This window comes from Fusarium vanettenii (genome assembly GCF_000151355.1).
Source record: "Fusarium vanettenii 77-13-4 chromosome 1 genomic scaffold NECHAsca_1_chr1_3_0, whole genome shotgun sequence".
Taxonomy (NCBI): Eukaryota; Fungi; Ascomycota; class Sordariomycetes; order Hypocreales; family Nectriaceae; genus Fusarium; species Fusarium vanettenii.
In genome coordinates this window covers 1,063,198-1,082,518 of record NW_003315881.1, presented here as the reverse complement: position 1 = coordinate 1,082,518, position 19,321 = coordinate 1,063,198, and the positions used below count along the sequence as shown (strand labels likewise).

The 19,321-nt window shown below is 52.8% G+C and overlaps 5 protein-coding genes across 5 annotated transcripts; 3 read left to right on the top strand and 2 right to left on the bottom strand.

Annotated features, from left to right (window-relative positions):
* Window positions 1–2,322: 2,322 nt before the first annotated feature.
* NECHADRAFT_74691 (uncharacterized protein) lies at window positions 2,323–3,089 on the bottom strand (the record flags this gene model as incomplete). Its single annotated transcript, XM_003053444.1, has 3 exons — window positions 2,323–2,364; window positions 2,432–2,675; window positions 2,740–3,089. The coding sequence occupies 3 exons, from the start codon at window positions 3,087–3,089 to the stop codon at window positions 2,323–2,325; spliced, it is 636 nt and encodes a 211-aa protein (XP_003053490.1).
* A 2,528-nt stretch (window positions 3,090–5,617) lies between these two features.
* On the top strand, window positions 5,618–7,316 carry NECHADRAFT_65581 (uncharacterized protein; the record flags this gene model as incomplete). The annotated part of the gene is made up of 1 exon (XM_003054161.1): window positions 5,618–7,316. Exon 1 carries the CDS (start codon window positions 5,823–5,825, stop codon window positions 7,314–7,316), a length of 1,494 nt encoding a protein of 497 aa, XP_003054207.1. The 5' UTR covers window positions 5,618–5,822.
* A 631-nt stretch (window positions 7,317–7,947) lies between these two features.
* On the bottom strand, window positions 7,948–9,951 carry NECHADRAFT_103121 (uncharacterized protein; the record flags this gene model as incomplete). The annotated part of the gene is made up of 3 exons (XM_003053443.1): window positions 7,948–8,511; window positions 8,567–9,360; window positions 9,424–9,951. The coding sequence occupies 3 exons, from the start codon at window positions 9,949–9,951 to the stop codon at window positions 8,388–8,390; spliced, it is 1,446 nt and encodes a 481-aa protein (XP_003053489.1). The 3' UTR covers window positions 7,948–8,387.
* A 1,976-nt stretch (window positions 9,952–11,927) lies between these two features.
* On the top strand, window positions 11,928–14,685 carry NECHADRAFT_57350 (uncharacterized protein). The gene is made up of 2 exons (XM_003054160.1): window positions 11,928–12,957; window positions 13,011–14,685. The coding sequence occupies exons 1-2, from the start codon at window positions 11,985–11,987 to the stop codon at window positions 14,492–14,494; spliced, it is 2,457 nt and encodes an 818-aa protein (XP_003054206.1). The 5' UTR covers window positions 11,928–11,984; the 3' UTR covers window positions 14,495–14,685.
* A 263-nt stretch (window positions 14,686–14,948) lies between these two features.
* Window positions 14,949–16,448, top strand: NECHADRAFT_74687 (uncharacterized protein; the record flags this gene model as incomplete). Its single annotated transcript, XM_003054159.1, has 2 exons — window positions 14,949–15,081; window positions 15,178–16,448. The coding sequence occupies 2 exons, from the start codon at window positions 14,949–14,951 to the stop codon at window positions 16,446–16,448; spliced, it is 1,404 nt and encodes a 467-aa protein (XP_003054205.1).
* Between the last annotated feature and the right edge of the window lie 2,873 nt (window positions 16,449–19,321).

Sequence of the window (19,321 nt, the reverse complement as noted above, 5' to 3'; positions counted from 1 at the left end):
ACCCAATTTGCTTCCGCCATGGACAACAGAACCATGCTCCATCTCAGTGTTAAGCCGATTTCGTTCTGAGCAATATAGAAAGTACACCGATGAGTCAATGCCAGCGTTAAAGGCCAAAGTACCGAGCGGTAGATCTGTGATACTTGGCTAGCAGAACAAGCCAGTCCATAGTGGAGGATGAACAAAGTGGGTTGGAGAACCCTTGAACTTCTGTGTTTCTCTTCCTTGAGAAAAGCCGGATGCTGCTTAGTTCGACCAGTCACAGACAAGTAGAGGCCCATGATTCGAGATGTGTTGCGCAGGGTCCTCCAAGCCCTGTCCAAAAGATGCGCGAACCCAGATCCAAGCCGGGGTTGTCAGGCCCTTGTTCGAACCAAGTCTCAACCTCCAGCTTCAAGAAGACCACACAGGCATCTGGACGAGATGACGTGGAGCTGACCAATGTGTCCATGTCCGCAAGTCAAGCACATTATTGTGCCAGACAAGGTGGGCAGCACGACCGCGAAGTGCAGATTGTGTTGTATAGATTGGCGGACATCGAATTTCCCTTTTTGGCTTTTCCCTCGGGTGTCAAGCCTAGCAGAATCTGGATGTCCCATGTGGAGTCTCGACCCATGTGGGTTTCGGATAGGCATAATATTCGCATTGGCTTTCGGAAACGAACTACCAGCCTCTGCTGAGTGCTCCCTCTAGGAAGATCGGATCAAGGGCTGTTTTCTGATTCTTCCCCTGGCTAGATGGCGAAGGGGCTCGTTGGGCAGTCTTTCGCCGACATCAGGATAATGGAGATAGGTGACAATCGGGCTGGCCATGTTGAATCCTTCCCTGCTGTCGACTTGTGATAGCACTCGACTGCTCACGCGCCTGTTCGACCTGGGACCGCCCCTTCGTCGCTTGTTGAATATCATGGCATAGCGAATCAGTCGATCGTATCAAGTCCCGTTGCTCCAAAATCGCCATCTTGATCACCTTAACATTCAGGAATGGGCGCATTACCCAGCACCCACGATCCTAATCAAACACAGATCACGAGTGACATGGCCTTGGCCCTTGGTCTGCGTCTGCTCGACAACGTTGATAAGGAGCCGTCGTTCACTGGCTCGAGGTTGTGTCCACGAGGCTCATTCGTTTTGGTAGCCTGTGTGTGACCGCTGTGACGCCGCCTTGGGACCGCTCTCGTTGCCGAGACATCACTCGTCAATCGCAACGCATTGCCACAACACGCGTGTCTACCACTGGCTCTTGATCCGTTAAAGCCATGTAACCGTTGGGCCATGGGCTGAAATTTGGCGGAGCAGGAGGGAGTAGCGACAAGCTCCTAAGCTTCTTTTTTCAGGCGCGTGAAAGACAATGGTCGTTGTGCCCGGCGATTGTGGGCCCCATTTAGTCGACACCAACCCATGGACCCTCTGCCAGTCCCCCGTCGATGCTTGGCTGTTATTGGCCCACGAGGTGTAGTGATTGGATATCTGCGCTTCTGTCAACCTCCCCCTGTTAATCGTCAACTCGCTGCGACAGCGACGGCGCGCCGTAACCGACGTTAGATGGATCATCGTCATGGTGTTGTGCTTGGGCTTCCACCGCCATGGCCCTTGGGAGATTGGAAGGCTGGAGGACGGAAAGGCTGAAGGATTGTACTCATCCCTCACCCTTACCGCCTGAATAAATTGTTAGTGAATCAAGTTCCTCGAGATAACGAAGGTCCCATTTTTGATGAGTCCCCAACATCGACGTCTATGTGGCGGTGAATAGACAAGGCTCGAGGAGGAGAAGGAATTGGCTGCTCAAGTGTGCCCTGTAGATTGTCGTCAAGAGTGTTCCCATGATGGGCTGTCGTGAGCCATGACAGAAAGTTCGCGCAAACCTGATAAAGCTGGTGTTCCTATCTCTTGGGGAATGCAAGTGGTTCCATTAGTACTTGAGAAAATCGGCCATCAATGCTCCCTCACGGTAGGTCCTTGTTGATTTCACGTCGACTCCGAAAAACACTGATATGCGGTAGAGGGACGGTACTGGTGATCACGTAAATTATGATGAATCCTTGGGTATTTCGATAATCTCGAAGGGTATCTGATATCTCGTGGAGTGCTGAATCGACCCTCCCCAAACGCCTTGCGCCCATCCAGAGAGCCTGTGCCTTGATTTGTTCAACTCATGATCTTCAGCAAGAGCTCTGGAACTATACGCACCTTTCTATGCCAACTCTTTCGCACTGGGCGGATTATGGACCATCCGCCATTGGTAATGAACCCTTCACTGCAGCTGGATCAAAACCTGCCCTTTCAACCGTTTCCGTTCTTTTCGCTTTTTGGCTTGCTATGCCTAAGGTGCCTTGTCGAAAAGTTTCTGTATCGGTTTTGCGGCCTGGCAGAAGGTTAGACCTGGTCTACAAAGGGCACCCTCTTGGTGCGAAAAGTCCAAGGATACTTACGTCAATGAACTTCTCCAAGTCATTGTCCAGGTTGGCCAAGTCATCTTTTCGTCTTTTGTTATCTGCAATGAGCTTCTGTTTCCGCTTCAGAAGCTCCTGGCGCTGCTGTTCGAGAGCTTCACGTTCCGCTCGTTCGTGATCGATGCGAGCCACCATGAGGGTGTTCTCGTCGTCGTTTTGGTGTTCGGGTTGCTGGGCAAGGAACTCTTCAACCGGGATGAGAGGCAGTTGTTGGTACTTGTGGCTAGGAAGTGTTAGTCGGAGTGCCTCGAGTCGTCTTTGTTTGAGTGGAAGGCGACGGCGCGTACTCGTATGACTCGCAGGCAGTAATCTCTCCTTGCAGATGCCTTTGTTCATAATACAGGTTCTGGAGCTGGAGATGTAGACGATCGACTTCCTGACGCGCCTCAGCAGTCTCGGCCTTGGTCTCGCGAGCGGACAAGCTGGCATTTCGATGCAGTCCCCGCAGGTGGGCCATGGTGGTAAAGAGGAGCTTCTGCTGCTTTGCGATTTCGGACTGGATCTCGGCCGGCGCGGATGCTTCATTGTGTGGCTGCTCAGCGAGGTTGACGAGAGAGCTCGCCTGGTCGCGTGCCTGATCCGAAATCTGCAGGACCGCGACGAGGCTCGGCTCCTTGACCAGCTTGTCGATAGCCATGATTGCTGGCTTTAATCGTGATAGTGTGATCCGAAGGTAACGAGAGGCGAGATGCGGTGTGCTGGAGGGGGAAATGGCTCCTGGTGAAAGAGATGAATGAAATGACCCGAGCTCCGGAAGTCCCGAGCGACAACAAGGCCGAAGGTTGTTGTGTTCCTGCAGGGACAGAAAGTGAGACTGGGGAAAAGTGGAGCGGGGCCAAGGCTGGACTGAAGAGGGTGAGACCTCGAGAATTCAACGTGATATGGTTTATAAAAGCGTTGGAATAATCCGAATTATGGAATAGGTTGATTTTGATTAGTCTTCGGAAGGTTTCGAACTTTGTTGCAATTTTTGGAAATATTGCTGTCTTCTATTCCCTTGGGGGACGACACGTTTGTCTTCTTATTAAGTACCGAAGGCTTCTTGAGAGCAACTCGAGTCTCTTTCAGAGGCTTATAAAGACTTCCAGTTGTTCAATAGTTAGTTATCCATTGTTTCGCAAGTGAACGTCGAGAAGTCCGAAAGAGTAGAAATTATTTTTAGTGACACATGTAGTTCTATTCGGCTTCCCACGACTTTTGGAGCGAAAACATTGTTGGTAGAAGTCGATGTGCTTCTTGGTGGCATTTACAAGGCATGGACTCAAGAACGGGCAGTAAGGTCTAGCTATCGCTGTATTCGCCCTTACATTCAATTGACACGATGGAAACGCCAACTCGGCATCTTTTTGTGATATTCTCAGAACTTGTTGGGCCCATCTTGCCGCCAAGCATGCTCCCTAATCTCTGTTCTATGGGAGGTGGGCAAATGCCGCCTTTGCTAGGACATCGCAAACTGGGCTGTCATTCGTGTTACTCTGTAGAAGAGTTCATTTACTCGGACTCATAATTTTGTCGGAAACAATACAAAAGGGAGCGACTTGGCATGCCCTACCCGCTTCAGCTGGGCGTTGGTTATCCAAGTCAAAGTGAGGAATTGGAAGTTTCGGCTATGGGTGTGGGCTGTACTCAGTCCCGTGACGGCTTTCAAGACATGGGGAAACGCGAGGAGGCGAGAGGTCATTCACGATGGAATGAGGTCAAGGACAAGATGCGCTTTCAGCCTTAGTAGCCAGCGCAAGGAGTCATTGTTTGGGGCTTGATTGCTCGGACTGCGTTGTCCCTGGATTTGGACAACGAGAGCATGTGAAAGAGACGAGCTCAGACCTCGTCATTTCCACCTTGGCATCGTGGTGTGATGGAGTGCAACTCATGATCTTGAGATGGCTGTCTGAATCAGCCTTGAATCACGGGCATCGGCCTCTGGATCACCCCAAGCCCCTGTCTAATTGAGGTGACCAAGATTAAAACCTGGGTGGTCCTAGTCAGCATTAGCCCGTTCTCGGCTGCTTACGAGGCACGGGAGTCGAGAGGAGAGCAAGAACTGGGCGTAACTAAGCTTGAAGTTGTTTGGGCTAGCATCAGCTTTAATTAAGTAAATCGTGTATCACCTCCAGCTGGAGATTCTGCGCTGTCGACTGGTGATGTTCAACGTTCAGGCCAACTGCTGTCCCCCTTGGGCACGCCATGTGTTGAGCAACCCCTCTCTCAACCCCGATCCATCATCCTTGGTCCAGGAACAGGGGCCCAATCGGCTCGTGGGGGACATCGGAGGCGTCTCTGAGTTTGGTGCGCTATTGGTGCAAGTAAACCACCCTCTTCCGCTACTGGAAATCCACAGGCGGGCCGTGGCGAGCTGACGAGGTGCTGCTGCACGGGATAGGATACCTACTGTAGGTAGCTAGCCGAGGTACCCGTCTTGGGGATGGAAAAAAAGGCTCAAGACATGGAGGATCAGCAAGTTGCGTCTCTTTTGCTGATATGTGATTTCTGGTACAAACAGACGCGGGTGTTTGATCTTGAGTGGATGATTTTAATTGCCAAGCTCTGACGTACCGGGCTTGCTCACCCGCGGAAGCACAGTGCTGCGTCGTAACGTTGGTCCTCTCCAGAGATGCCCGTGGACGGCCCAATCGTCTCTGCAGGCGGTTTTTCAGGGTGGCGGCCGCTAAGAACTTCCATGCCCAACAAGGGACCATCGGGGTTCCCTCTGGGTCATGGATGGATGGACGCCAAGGCCGCCCCCGGAGCCGTCATTTCAGCTACTGGGCTCCATTTTGTCGATTCCCTTTCCCTCATCAATAGCTCAGTCCAATCTCTCTACTTTCATGCTCCTTCACTCTCTCCCCCATTCCTTTCCGTGTAATCCGTAGCCCACTCTCCTTGCTGCTGCTGTTTGTCCCGCGAGACTTCCTCTCCTTTCCCACTTACAATCAATCCCCCAGATTTATATCACATCTTCTATCCCCAAGGCTTGGCTTACCTGCAGATCCTTATTCAACGTTTCAACTGAGAGGAGGAAAAAAAAAGTTCCAGTCCCAACCGCCGCCAAACTCGGTAATCGTTGCCCCCCGCGTCCAATCAACCACAGGGCCCGCAGGCGTGCGTTCGCTGCGCCCAACTTCTCCCGATAGATATAGCCGTCCGTCTCAGCAACCAATTGCTCTCCTCATTCTTCGCTCGTGGCCTCGACGAAGCCATACACGCATTGGATGTAGAGTGCCAGTCCCTATCGCCGCAAATCAGCACCGCCAACTAGAAGGGCCGCCACTCACTGCCTCTACTGTAACGGTTTCAGCGCTCCAACGCCCGTCAGCCAGCCGTCGCCGGCATATACACCACGGCGCCTCGCACCGAGTTACCAGCCGCCGCCATGTCCGATGTTACCACCGCCATCACCACGGCCTGTGCCTACCAGGCTCGTGACGACGATACTTTGGCTGCGACCTCTGGATCCGACATTCGTCCCCGCGCTGAACCTCGAAAGCGACGACACTCTTTCTTCATTCCCCGGAGACGATCTATCGTTGGCCATATCATGGATGGCGAAGAGGGTCTCCTCCTCAAGGTGGACTTGTTCCTCTCGGAGCTCGAGCGCCGTCTTGACTTTATCGAGAACTATGTCGACCTGAGCAAGGACTCGAGCATTTCCCGCGCCTTTTCCACCCTCCAGACCGTCCGCACACGATGTTCCCATGCTTCTGAAGAAGTCCTCGGCGCAGGCCGACGTCGGTTACACATCATGGTTGAAACCCTGGAGACGAGATACCATGAAACCCTCGAGGCTGCCGAGTCGCTCAACGAAAAGGCTCGCGTTGGCGTGGACCTGCTCGAGAACATGCTCTCCGATTTCGAGACGCGCGCTTATAAGCTTCGCGAGCAGGGTTTCGCAAATGCCGCCAACGCCGCCGAGGCTTTCATGGACGAAGGCCGCCGGGTCGCCAACGAAGGTATTGAACGTGCCATTCAGGCTGCCCTGTCTCTGGAGGAGCACATCCAGCAAGCCATTGTCCAGGCCAAGGAGGGCCGACTTATTTGCTACGAAGACCTCCCCACACCCTGGAGGAATAACCCTCACATCAAGAAGGGATATCGCTTCACTGAATCGAAGCTTGAGTGTGTTCTTTCCGCATTCAACCTTTCCAACGAGCTGGTCAACATCTGGTCCCACGCCCTGGGCCTCATTCTGGTTCTGGCGATCGCCCTCTACTTTTACCCGAGCAGCAGCAACTTTACGCTGAGCACCAAGACCGACGTCTTTGTCGCGGGCGTCTTCTTCGTCATGGCTTGTCTGACATTGGTCTGCTCGACCGTCTGGCACACGATGAATGCCGTTGCCGATGTCGACGCCATCTCGATATTCGCTTGCGTCGACTACACCGGCATCTCCCTGCTTATCGCCGCCTCTATCATGACAACTGAGTACACAGCCTTTTATTGCGATCCTATCAGTCGGTGGATCTACATGTGCTTGACGGCCTTCCTCGGAATAGGAGGCGTCATCCTCCCATGGCACCCTCGGTTTAACGGCGCCGACATGGCATGGGCCCGCGTCGCATTTTATGTTGGTCTGGCCTTGACCGGCTTCATGCCCATGGTTCAGCTCGGGTGGACTCACGGGCCAGACTTTGTCTACGACTTTTACTCTCCTATCTCCAAATCCATGTTTGTCTATTTCACGGGCGCGGTGGTCTACGCCAGCAAGATCCCCGAGCGATGGTACCCCGGCTGCTTCGACTACGTGGGTGGAAGCCACAACCTCTGGCATGCTGCTGTCCTCGGTGGCATCCTTTTCCACTACACAGCCATGCAAAGTTTCTTTGCCAATGCTTTCCTCCGCGCGGAGGCTGGCTGCCCTTCTTACTAAAGGCATCAGCTGCAACTAGCTTCAGCCTTGCGCGAGGTGTTCTTTCGCTAGACCTCCATGGAGATTGATTAATAGGCTCGAATGACGCGACATTCTGTCCAAGCGGGTGCTGTTGAACGGAGCCCTGGTTCCAATCAAACAACTAACGCAGTTGTTGCACCCTGCAAAGATTCGCACGCCGAAGCACCATATAGCGGACAACCTCGCAGATCACCATGGCGTCTCTCGGCATGTTTAGATGATGAGCGGCCTGGGGGGTGATGGAGTTGGAAAAGAGGTTTCGCCCCTATCTCCTGCAATATCTCATGAACACCTTTACGAGGAATGGCACTCGCTACTCGGCGCATTACATCGACCAAGCAGTTTGGTATATTGGATGCTACCTATGGAGGTGGCCAAAGCAAAAGATCACCTTGGCTCTCATTGTCCAGCATAGACCAGAGGGAGCCTCATGTCGTTTGACGAAAAGTAATTGCATGTAAACCGGCGTTAACTTGGAGACTGGGAAGGTGTCGAGAGTAGACACTCACGCAATCATGTGTATGAGCAGAAACAACCCGAGGCCTCGTTACGCCTCGGGCTTTAGGGTTAATAATAGACGAAAGCGTTCATATATTCATTCATTCATCCTGAAGTCATCCATTGTAGGACAACTCTATCATTCCATATCCATTCAACCTTGCCAGAAAACTATAATCATACAAATATGTACTGTGTCCCCCTAGTCATTACGCATTTGAACCTTGAATCATAAAACCGTTAAAAACATAAATACATCGAGCCGCCGTTGCAGACGCAGCGGCCCGGCTCGGCTCGTCTATCTTGACTTGCATGGCGCGGTGTTGGCGCCGGCCAGGCTGCGGGACCCTCGGGTTTGTGAGCCACGCCCCTTGCATAGAGGATGTCCCCCCGACTCGCGTGGCGGCATGCACGTCAGTGAGGTCGCGGCCAGGATCCCTGTTGGTTCGTGGTCTCGCTTGGTGTGGTGGTGTCATACAACAGTATCTAGGCAAAGTACCAAGGTACCTCGGGATATCTCAAGTTGCTCGGACCCCTAGTCAATGCCCTTTATTAAAGAGCATGGGATACAATCTCGGCATAGACGTCATCTGGAATCTTCTTAATAATGCCAATGGTGACGGACTTGACGAGATCGGCGTTAAGTTGGGGGAAAGATCTCAAGACCTTGTTGGGACTATCATCGTGTCAGAACTATACTTCAACCAGGACAAGACGGGACAAAATCATACCTTGGTGATTGGAGAATTTGAGATCGCATAATGGTGAGCTGGGCCACGATGCACACAATGTTGAGATGCGGCCCATAGGCGAACAAAAAGTCCCATAACCGCAGCACCTCAGGCAAGGGTGGTGTGCAGGCGCACAGAGTGAGGACTGAGGGGAAGGCATAGATCTCAGCCGAAAGCCCCTTGGCTGTGAGATACATGCTCAGCTTGGGATCCACGATCGCTAGGACCTTGTCCACAAGTGCGAGGCCTCGATGGACGCCGTCCATGGCACCGCGGATGTATCCTGGACACTCGCGCGTAAGAAGGGAATGGAAAGCGACAAAGGCTTCGGCCTCGCTTCGAGCGGCGTAGAGGAATGGGGCGGCCAGGACATTCATGCCCTGTACGTAGGTACCGGGCTCGAGAGTCGTAGCTCCCGCACCAGATTCAGAACCCTCGGTTGTAAGTGTCAGGGCGCGGGCTCGATTACGAGCAGTAGGTGATGATGTGCTGGCCTGGGAATGACCCGACGCGCTGTCTCCTGGAAGAGAGGCGCGGCTGCTGCTTGGGCGACTCTGGCGCTGCTCTTCGCGGGCATCGTGGAGCTTCCATGCGATGGCGTTGAGGAGTCGGATCAAACTGGCCTCGCTGACACGGCGACGGAAGAGGGGATCTGTTGTGAGGGTGCGGAAGGTGTCGTTTCGGATCTTGGAGTAGGCGGGAGAAGCGCCTCGGTGGATGAGGGCGAGGTAGTCGTCGGTCGAGAGGATGGGAGCGTCTAGGAGAACCAGCCAGACATATATCCTGAGTGTCGACTATAACGAGAGAGCGCCGTTAGCAAAATGACCGCGAGAAGTAGATGCCAATGCTCATCTTACCATGCCATCCTCAGCACTTTTGACTCCTCCATCAATGACCTTCCATCGCGCACTCTCCAGGGCGCCTAGGAAGTCTCCGTCGGTGGGACCTTCGCGGATGATTTGTTGCAGCGAGAGATGTCCATGCGAGAAGACGGGCTTCTTGCTTCCGGCACGCTTGCTGGCCGTGACGACATTCATCTGGTGGATGAGAGGGGGCGTGGCATCGCTATTAGCGCGGCCGCGCTGAGGCGAGCGATTGATGCTCATGGGCGGGCCAGACGAGGCTGACGGGCCAGCGCCAGGCACGGGGGAGGATCTGGTGGGTGAGACATTGCGCTGTGTCTGCGTCTCGCGCAGGCGCTGCTGCGAGATGAGGGAGGGAGGGTTCTGAGGACGAAGAGTGTGCGCAGACTGGAGGCGGCGGAGGACGCGGTGAGTTCGTGGTGAGGGCGGGGGCTGAAGCTGTGTGGTGATGGAGGCGGGGAGCGAAGGGATCGCGGGCTTCGTCGAGGAGGCGTTGGATGCGTTGGAGGAGGGCTCCGACATGGTTGCGATGCTATGGCTGGATGGGCATGGAAGGATTGCGGAGGATAAGATGGAGAGGGAGGGAGGGAGGGAAATTCAGTATTGATAGACTTGATGGTTAATTAGGGCTATGGCGATGCCAGAGTGAAGATTGAGGATAAAAATCAGCATGGAACTAGTTGTGTTGTGCTCAAGAGGTTAGCGGGGAGGCTGGAGGCTGGCTGACGGGCTGATGGTGTTGGCGGTTTCAATATTTGGTGGGACAAAGTGCGCGCATCGTGTTTGTTTCGCGTTAAGCCAGTGGCCAACGACAACGTTGCGAGTGCAAGCAAGCGAGACTCAAATGCAATGACTTTCTTTCAAATGTGTTCAAGTTCAAACGTGCATTCTGTCTTTCTTTGTCTACTTGATGCCAACTGTGCTGTTACTGACCTGGAATGAGGACCATTTTGAGAGGCTGGGGTGGTGGCCATTGGGCTCTCCTGCGCAGTACTTCGTAGGTCGGTAAGGTTACAGTCGGGGGTTGGTGTACCGATTCGCCGACTTTGAGATGCGCACAGCTTGATCCTGGTTCTTTTTAAGTGAGGCTGATGGGAATAATGTGTGTTTGAGATATTGCAGGCTTGGCTTCTGGGTCCTGGGTTCAGAGTTTCTTTCCACGTGCCGCCAGAAAGAAAGTCATGAATGATCGAGGCCCACCCAGACGCTTCCTTCTCCAGGCACATCATGACTTCGTGACTTTGGTATGAACAATATCAACCTGTGGAGCATTCCAACCTGGAAGATGAACTCTCAAGCCATCATGACAAGATCTAACAGTCCTGGCCATGACCGCACAGTTGTAAGCATCTTCTAGATGTATCCTATTAACTGATCTCCGCTCGCAGTTCTTGTCCGTTCCACGATGGCCATGGCAGACGCATCCGTATGCCAGCAAACCGGCAAACATGGGTAGCATTTGTCATGACACCCAGAGTATCGCTTCTATTCCCCGAGACCCCAATCAAACCACCAACTATTGGACATGAAGCGTGGGGTTTGGTGTTGTTCTCTCACCTGCGCAGTCGGTCACACAAACCGTAGGCGCGGGAAACGGCAGCGCTATTACCGCGAAAGGCAAGGCGGCGATTGCGACATCGATCATGCCAGGCAAACCACCAGAGTAAAGAGCTCCCACAAGCCGACCGAGCGCCGCGCGACTTCGTCATCTGCGTGGGTAGAGATGGATAATACCATCGCTCATCGTCCAATGCAGAGGCCGCGACGGCCCGATCTGCCCCTCCATGCTGGATGGACCCTCGCAAGGCCTTGCGACCGACTACCGATGCTCCGATGAAAGTTGTTGGCTCTCGAGATGGACGTCGGGTTTGAAATTTGCCATTCCCAGTGGAATAATCCTGTGCCTTTCTATTTCACTCTTCTGAATTTTTCCTTTGCTTTGTAATATTGATTACATTTCTTTCATGACGCAAGATCCATATGCTTGAAACCTCAAGTCGTATTCCCGTCTCTTCTCCCCCATTTCTTTAATTGTTCCATGCTTGGGCTCGCGATGTCGTCTTTATCCCCACGATATTCGTCATCGGGCTGACCTGAGACCCCAGACCACAAGACTAGGAACAACCTATATACTGCCGTCCTATTCGTCAGGACATCTTCTCTACACCCCTTTGTGGACTACATCACCCTCGTTGGCCTATCTTCCTCCACGCTCCTGTGTCGAATCACTTACGCCAGCCTGCCCTGATGATTGCATCTCGTGTCTCGGGGAGTTGGCTATGAATGGGGGTCTTGGTTGCTTTCCCCGGCTGCTTGGCATATTACACGACGTGTCCCGGCTACTATCATATACCTGATCTCCCCGTCCAACGACCTCTTACGAAACGCTGCCGACACGTTACAGACCTCTAGTAGCCCACATCATATAACTGATTTACTCCACTCACTGAGACGCGTCAACGGAGACTTACACACCGCTTCTCAACTAATTCATTTCATGTCTTGAACGATATCCTATACTCTGGAACCGTGAAAAACATATTCAAGCCGTCCCGATGCCAGGCCGCGCCACTACTTTTGGCCTCGGCCTGGCCAACGTCCTAGGCATCAAGCTCGATGACCAAAAGCCGGACTCACAGGACGAGGTCACCAGAGGCGAATCCATTCTGTCGATTCAGAGCAATACTTCTTTCTACGAGAGCGAGCCCACATCAGCAGAATGGCTTCGAGAACAGATCCCGTCACTTGACGAGTTGGCCGAATATGGGACTTCTCTATTCCCCTTCTTGACATGGATCGGTCACTATAACCCGCAGTGGTTTGCTGGAGACTTGGTTGCTGGCATCACCATCGGTGCTGTCGTTGTCCCCCAGGGAATGGCTTATGCCATGCTCGCAAACTTGGAACCCCAGTTCGGCCTCTATTCATCATTCATCGGCGTTCTAATCTACTGGATATTCGGCACATCCAAGGATATCTCTATTGGCCCCGTCGCCGTTCTCTCCACTGTGGTTGGCAATGTGATCCAAGACATCCAATCCTCCGGACACGATATCCCAGCTCATGTTATTGCATCGGCTTTGTCAATCGTCGCGGGCTGCGTTGTCCTTCTTATTGGACTACTCCGATGTGGCTGGATAGTCGATCTCATCTCCATCACATCCCTCTCGGCCTTTATGACCGGTTCAGCCATCACCATCTGCGTTGGCCAGTTGCCTGCTCTTTTGGGACTGACAGGGTTCTCAAACCGGGAATCTCCTTATCAAGTTCTGAGCAACACACTGAAGCACCTCGTTCAAGCAAGACTCGATGCTGTCGTCGGTTTGTCGGCTCTGAGTATCCTATACTTCATTCGCATGAGCTTCAGCGCCGCGGCAGAACGGTTTCCGAAACACAAACGCGTCTTGTTCTTCGCTAATACAATGCGGACCGTCTTTGTCATCTTGGTGTATACGATTATCAGTTGGGTACTCAACATGGATAGGCAAGATGATCCCCTCTTCAGAATTTTGGGGACTGTTCCAAAGGGTAAGTCTGCTTTGATTCTATGGTAAAGGGCCTCGAGGCTAATGACACTATAGGATTCCAAAACGTTGGTGTACCAAGGATAACATCTGAGTTGATCTTTGAGTTTGGACCACACCTACCCGCCACCGTCATTGTATTGCTCGTGGAGCATATCGCTATCTCCAAGTCCTTTGGGAGGGTCAACAACTACACGATTGACCCATCACAAGAAATGGTTGCAATTGGCATGGCCAATCTCATCGGACCTTTCCTTGGTGCCTATCCCTCAACGGGGTCTTTTAGTAGGACGGCAATCCAGTCCAAGGCCGGCGTGCGGACGCCTGCTGCGGGTATCATCACTGGCATTGTTGTTCTACTTGCAACATATCTCTTGACATCCGTTTTCTTCTATATCCCGAGCGCTGCCTTGGCAGCTGTCATTATTCATGCGGTTGGCGATCTCGTCACGCCGCCAAACACCATTTACCAGTTTTGGAGGGTTTCCCCAGTCGAAGTCTTCATCTTCTTCACTGGTGTGATCGTCAGCATCTTTGCTCAGATCGAGGATGGGTTGTATTCTACTGTCTGTCTTTCAGGGGCTGTTCTTATCTATCGAATCCTCAAAGCCAACGGCCGATTCCTCGGCAAAGTCAAGGTTCACTCAGTCATTGGCGACCACGTCATTGGGGATGATCATCGAAAAGTCGTGGGGGAATATGGCACCTTTGAGAACCCAGAAACTTCAGCGAGAAACGTTTTCTTGCCACTTGACCATGGCGATGGCTCTAATCCAGAAGTCAAGGTCGATCACCCATATCCAGGAATCTTCATCTACCGCTTCTCTGAAGGCTTCAACTATCCAAACGCAAACTCGTCATTGGATTATCTCACCGACTTTATCCAGTCGAAGACTCGACGAAGCAGCCCAGAAGCGTTTGAACGACCAGGGGATAGGCCTTGGAACAACCCAGGACCCCGGAAATCTGCGAAGCGGCCAGCCCATGTCGACCTAGATTCTCGATTGCCAACCCTGAAGGCGGTAATCATGGATTTTAGCTCAGTCAACAACGTCGACATTACCTCTGTCCAGCGACTTATCGATATTCGAAATCAGCTCGACTTGTACGTTGCCCCTGACATGGTCGACTGGCACTTCGCCTGCATCAACAATAGATGGACAAAGCGAGCTCTTGTATCCGCGGGCTTTGGAGTAAAGCCAGATGGAGAAGGAGCCCAACATGGATGGAAGTCGATCTTTAGTGTGGCAGAAATTGGAGGGCAAGACTCTGCTGCAGCGCTGGCTCGGGAAACAAGCTACCATGACGTCTTTCCCAGGCATACGGACCCAACTGAAGAGGAAGCACTGATTGGTGGGTTCTCTCCTGGACAGTCATATGGCGCCATGTCGCCAGGAGAATTAGAGAAGCAGAGACGGAGAGGTGCAGTGGTTCATGGTTTAGACACGCCCCTATTCCACGTCGACCTGACGAGTGCGCTCCAAAGCGCAGTCGCAAATGTTGAAGCAAGATCGGATTTTAGAAGCGCAGCATCTGATTAGAGAATTTTGGTTAAGAAAGGCATACAGCATAGCGACATTAGCGGGTGTTTTTGGTGTTGGAGCAGATAGCATGGATAGGAGCGAGCATTTGACTTGGATGTTGCAGAAGCCCAAGAGATGGGACATGCGATAGATTATGATTTACGCCAATAGACTTTCTAGATTTGATAGAATCATCTTCCTTAAACTATCTCAACTGCTCAGGAGACGAAAGGCCCAAGGCCTCTTTGAAGAGGCGCTGTTAATGGAGGGGTCACATGACCTCGCGCAGTGAGATCTCCCACTTTACGCGTCTCCAGCGCGGACTCCACTCAGGAACCCCTTGCAAGCCTGCGTCATTCACTCGAGTGCCCTTCTATTGTTGAACCAACGTGAATGGCTTCAACCCATCGGAGACCATCATACCAGCTACTCTATCGACTTAAATCTTGGTCGCCACGACTAGCTCGCTGCAATGGTTGCTGGATGGCAGCGGCTGAACGAGAAGAAGTCGCAGCCTAATCCCAACATCGTCTTCATCAAGCCTTTGGAAGGCCCGGACAAGAAGATAGCCCAGGATTTCCTCGAAAGAATAGCAGCGCAATGCCGTAAGATACTACTTTACCCCATATCTTCAAGTTGTCACTAACATTTGTCACAAGGCCCTATCATGAGAGAACACCACCTCTATATAACCTCCTTAGAGGAGTATGAGCCTAATCGTGAATTTGTCGGGCGCAACTTCAACGCTGGCGAGGTTGTTCAGCTCGTTCTCAAATCTCCTAGTACCGGGCGGTGGTTGCCGTTTAACTACGTCCAGATGGTTATGATGCATGAGCTGGCCCATTGCAAGCAAATGAATCACTCGCGAGCGTTCTGGGCCGTCCGCAACTCGTACGCTGCCCAGATGCACGACCTGTGGTCCAAGGCCTACACTGGTGATGGTCTCTGGGGAAGAGGTGCCAACCTGGCTACTGGCGCATGGGAGAATAATACCGTGCTCGCCGATGACATTCTGCCAGAGCACCTATGTGGAGGTACATACAGATCGCGGAAGAAGAGAAAAGTGAAGCCGCAACTATCTTATCAGGAGAGGAAAGAGAGGAGGATTCTCAAAAAGTTTGGCAAGAATGGAGTCGCACTAGGAGCGGATGAGGAGACCAAGGTCAAGCTCGAGAGCGGAAAAAAGATCCAGGCCAAACCTCGAGTGGCCGGCAGCATGAGAGGACGGGAGCTCCGAGCAGCGGCTGCACTGGCTCGCTTCGAGAAGCAAAAGACAGAGCCGGAACCTACCAAGGACGAAGACGAAACGGAATCCGGCTCTGACAGCGAGTATGAAGACGAAGCGGGAGCTGACTCTAAGGACGCGGTTGATGTCGACGGCAAGAGACTCGTCGATGGACAAGGAAGGGGGATGGTTAGGGTCTGCGAAGATGAAGACGCAAATGACCCCGAAGCGAGGGACGAGTCCAAAGAGCTTCGGGACATGATCAGAGGGATCAAGCAGGAACATCACGAGCTGCAAGCTCTGAGGACGATAAGGACACAAAACTCTAGCGTCCGGAAAGGCAGTCCTTCAACCAAGACACCGGCCATCGCGGTCAAGAAAGAACCCGATCACGAGCCTGGAGGAATCAAAGAACCCATAAGGCACACCGCAGCTCGTCACGATGCCTCTAGCAACAGTTCAACGGCGGTCGAGAGTCAACGCGGCCAACCTACAACAGCAACAGCTCAGGCGAGCAGTAGTTCTCTAGAGAGTAACAGCCCAGCCGAGACAACATGCTCCATGTGTTCGTACGCCAACCTCGGTCTGGCACTCACATGTGCCATGTGTGCCAACGTGCTTGATCCTTCGTCTTCACCGGGCTCGTGGGCATGTTTGAGCGACTCGTGTAAGGACACGCAGTATTATAACGCTAGTGACTGCGGAGTATGCGGACTATGTGGGAAAAGAAGGGTCCAAGCTGCATAGGTCGGTGTACAGCTACTGAGGGGCTGCATCAACTCCCTCCTCTTGTCTATGAGCCTGTTGGTTGCTACGATGGGTTGTTAGCGATGGGTTGTTAGTTGACGACCATGTCTACACATTCCGGGATACCCACGAATATTTATGATATGATATGCTAGAGCAGGTGCCTACAATAATTCAATACGAAGAGGATTGCAGGCATAGGGGATTCATCAATTCAGTAGTTAGCTGAAGATATTCTGGACAAGCATGCCCTTTCAACATCTCGCCTCCTTCATCCCAGTATGAACCGCACGCATATCCTTCCATTTTCGATACCTTGACTTTAGTCTCCCGCCTCACAAACAAAGCTCCCTTTAAACGCCAACTCATCTTTCCATCAGCCCTCTGTTCCTCCTTGTCCATCCTCTTGGACTTCGTTCGATACGCCCTACTGACTGTGAGCGCTGTCACTACAACAGCTTCTCCCCAAGGTCATACCATCCTAACCAATGTCTCACATCTCTAGCGCAGCCAAGCGCAACAAGATCCTGCACGATCGAGCTGTGATGGGAAGTCGATCACAGCGCCTTGGTGGAGTGAAGTGTCTCGACCGCGATCGGCGCTTCATAAATCCAGGGATACTTCACATGCGAGAGGGGGGTCCGGGACATCTGGCCATATGAGTGGGATGGCAGAGCTACTTACATGATATGCTCATGGAACTCGTTTCTTCACGGTGAGTCGATTACATAGCTGAACGTAAGCAGCGGCATGGTCGGCTTCTTGGAGGGGTGGAGGGAGCCCCAACAAAGACGGTCGGTGAGCTCGAAATTTGAATCTTCACGTCACGGCGGCGGAAGGGGGCAGGAGCTTCACAGCCCCCGGGGAGGAGTGGAAGAGATGACTTCAGGCGGCGCGGGCCGAGTCCCCGACGGAAGCCTAGAGGCTACGCGGCGCATCGACAGGCGACATGAGGTTCATGCTGGAGTAGCGATGCAGCGTGGATCTGCGAGGGCGAATAATAGGGGAGAATGGAAGCATGCAAGAATGGCGGTGAGTAAGACGTGTCTCTTGGTGGATGGAAGCAAATCGACGATAGGTATGAAGGAGAGGAATGATGATCAAGACTGGAAGAGTCTGAGTTGTGATGGGGATGTAGGAACAAGGAGAGCAATGGGGAGGGGAGAATGAGAGAGGAGAGAGGAAAAGGTTGAGAAGGAGGAGGAGAGAACAGACAAGCAAGTCAACGTTGGGGGAGGTCAGATATTCCCAACCTTCAACTCCCGAGAGGGCAATGTAGCACTGGGAATGCCACAACCTCGAGGATGCAGACACTCGCAGCTAGTTTCCACGGCAATCTGCACAAACCTCCCTATTCATTGGGCAGTTCTTGTCAGATCGGCAGAGCTCACCGAGGTCCAGACCGTCTTGGCCCCAAGAGAGGGCGGGCGGGCTTGTCGCAAGGAAGCAAGCCAAGTCGTGGTGTTGCAGCTTCGACACCTTGTTGCACCCCCACACAACCACCAGGAACGCCCCGCCCCATTCAGCTACAGTACAGTATCCGTTCTGTCCGTCTCGTCTCGTCCGCCCATCTCCCTTGTTCTCTCTCGGCTGTGAGCTGCACGCTGCACGCTGCGGCACGGTGGAGAGTCTCCAGTCCGAGTGTGTCACCCTAACTGGCACCATCAGAATCTCGCAACAGCTGATAGGCGGGCCACGCCGCCCACCGAGTTCGCGAATCGCTTGGTGGGGGGTAGGCCAAGACTGGGGAGAAAGGAGCTGCGAGAGCAAGGGTGGAACAAGGAATCGGCGATGGAGAACCAACTGGATGCAATAGGCAGTTGAACAGTAGAAGTATTCGTTCTGATGACCAAGACTTCAAGGCTTCAAATAACATGGGTTGTTTCCGGTGTAGGATTTCGAAGATCTGAAGTCCCGTTGATTGATAACGATGCAGAAAGGACTAGAGGCCATGGTGTCTGCACATTCCGTTGTCAAAGGGACATGCTCACTAGTGAATGAAAGCGGAGATAGGCCATCCATCCATGCACAGGCACTTTTGGAGCGCGCCTTGGAACGGTCTTGAGTGATGAGCACTCTTCAACACCGAAAGCGTCGTAGAATGGAGTGAACCAGTAGCTAAATCTAGCACTCCAAATGCAAAGAAAAGGGTGTTAAAGTGTGTGGGTGTGAGGAATCTAGCCCAAGGTCAAGGTCAAGGTCAAGGCCAAGCAGGAAGCGAGCAGAGGCGCCAACGCATCGGCTGGGGTGCCGTGAGCCGGTCTCGGGAGCTGGTGCATGGACGCGGGGTAATAGTACGATTGATGATTGGCCCAGGGGCCGAGAAACGAGAGAGACCAGCAACAGGCCTGTCCTGTCGTACGGGGAGCAGCCTTCCTGCCTTAGCGGAGAACTGAAGCGTTGCGTTAGGGATGAGCGTGGCTTCTGGCGGATCGTGAAGCCATCGAGCGTGCTATGGCCGTGCGTTCCACATGAGGTGATGAAGAACGTGGCCATCGACACGCAGTCTAACAGTTCGTTGCAGGGGATTGACAAGGTAGCTGGAGGTAGAGTTGGCACTAGCCTTGCGACAGGTCAAAGCGAAAAGGGTAAATCAGAAAGAGAAGGGCAATGGAACAAAGAATGAGGAATTGAACATGCAGAAGGGGTAAAAGACCACCAAGAGCCATTGGTGAATCCAGGAATGTGGTGTCTCTCGGCTCGTAAACCGTGGCTGAGGTCCTAATCAGTCAACATTGTGATGGTGACGAACCCCATGGCGGACCGCAATGCTGATGAATGCCGAAGGATCCATGCTCCCACCCCAGCCATGGACGGATGCTGATCGCATCTTCGCAGGAGGTTACCATCGTAGCATCACTTGATCTCAGATG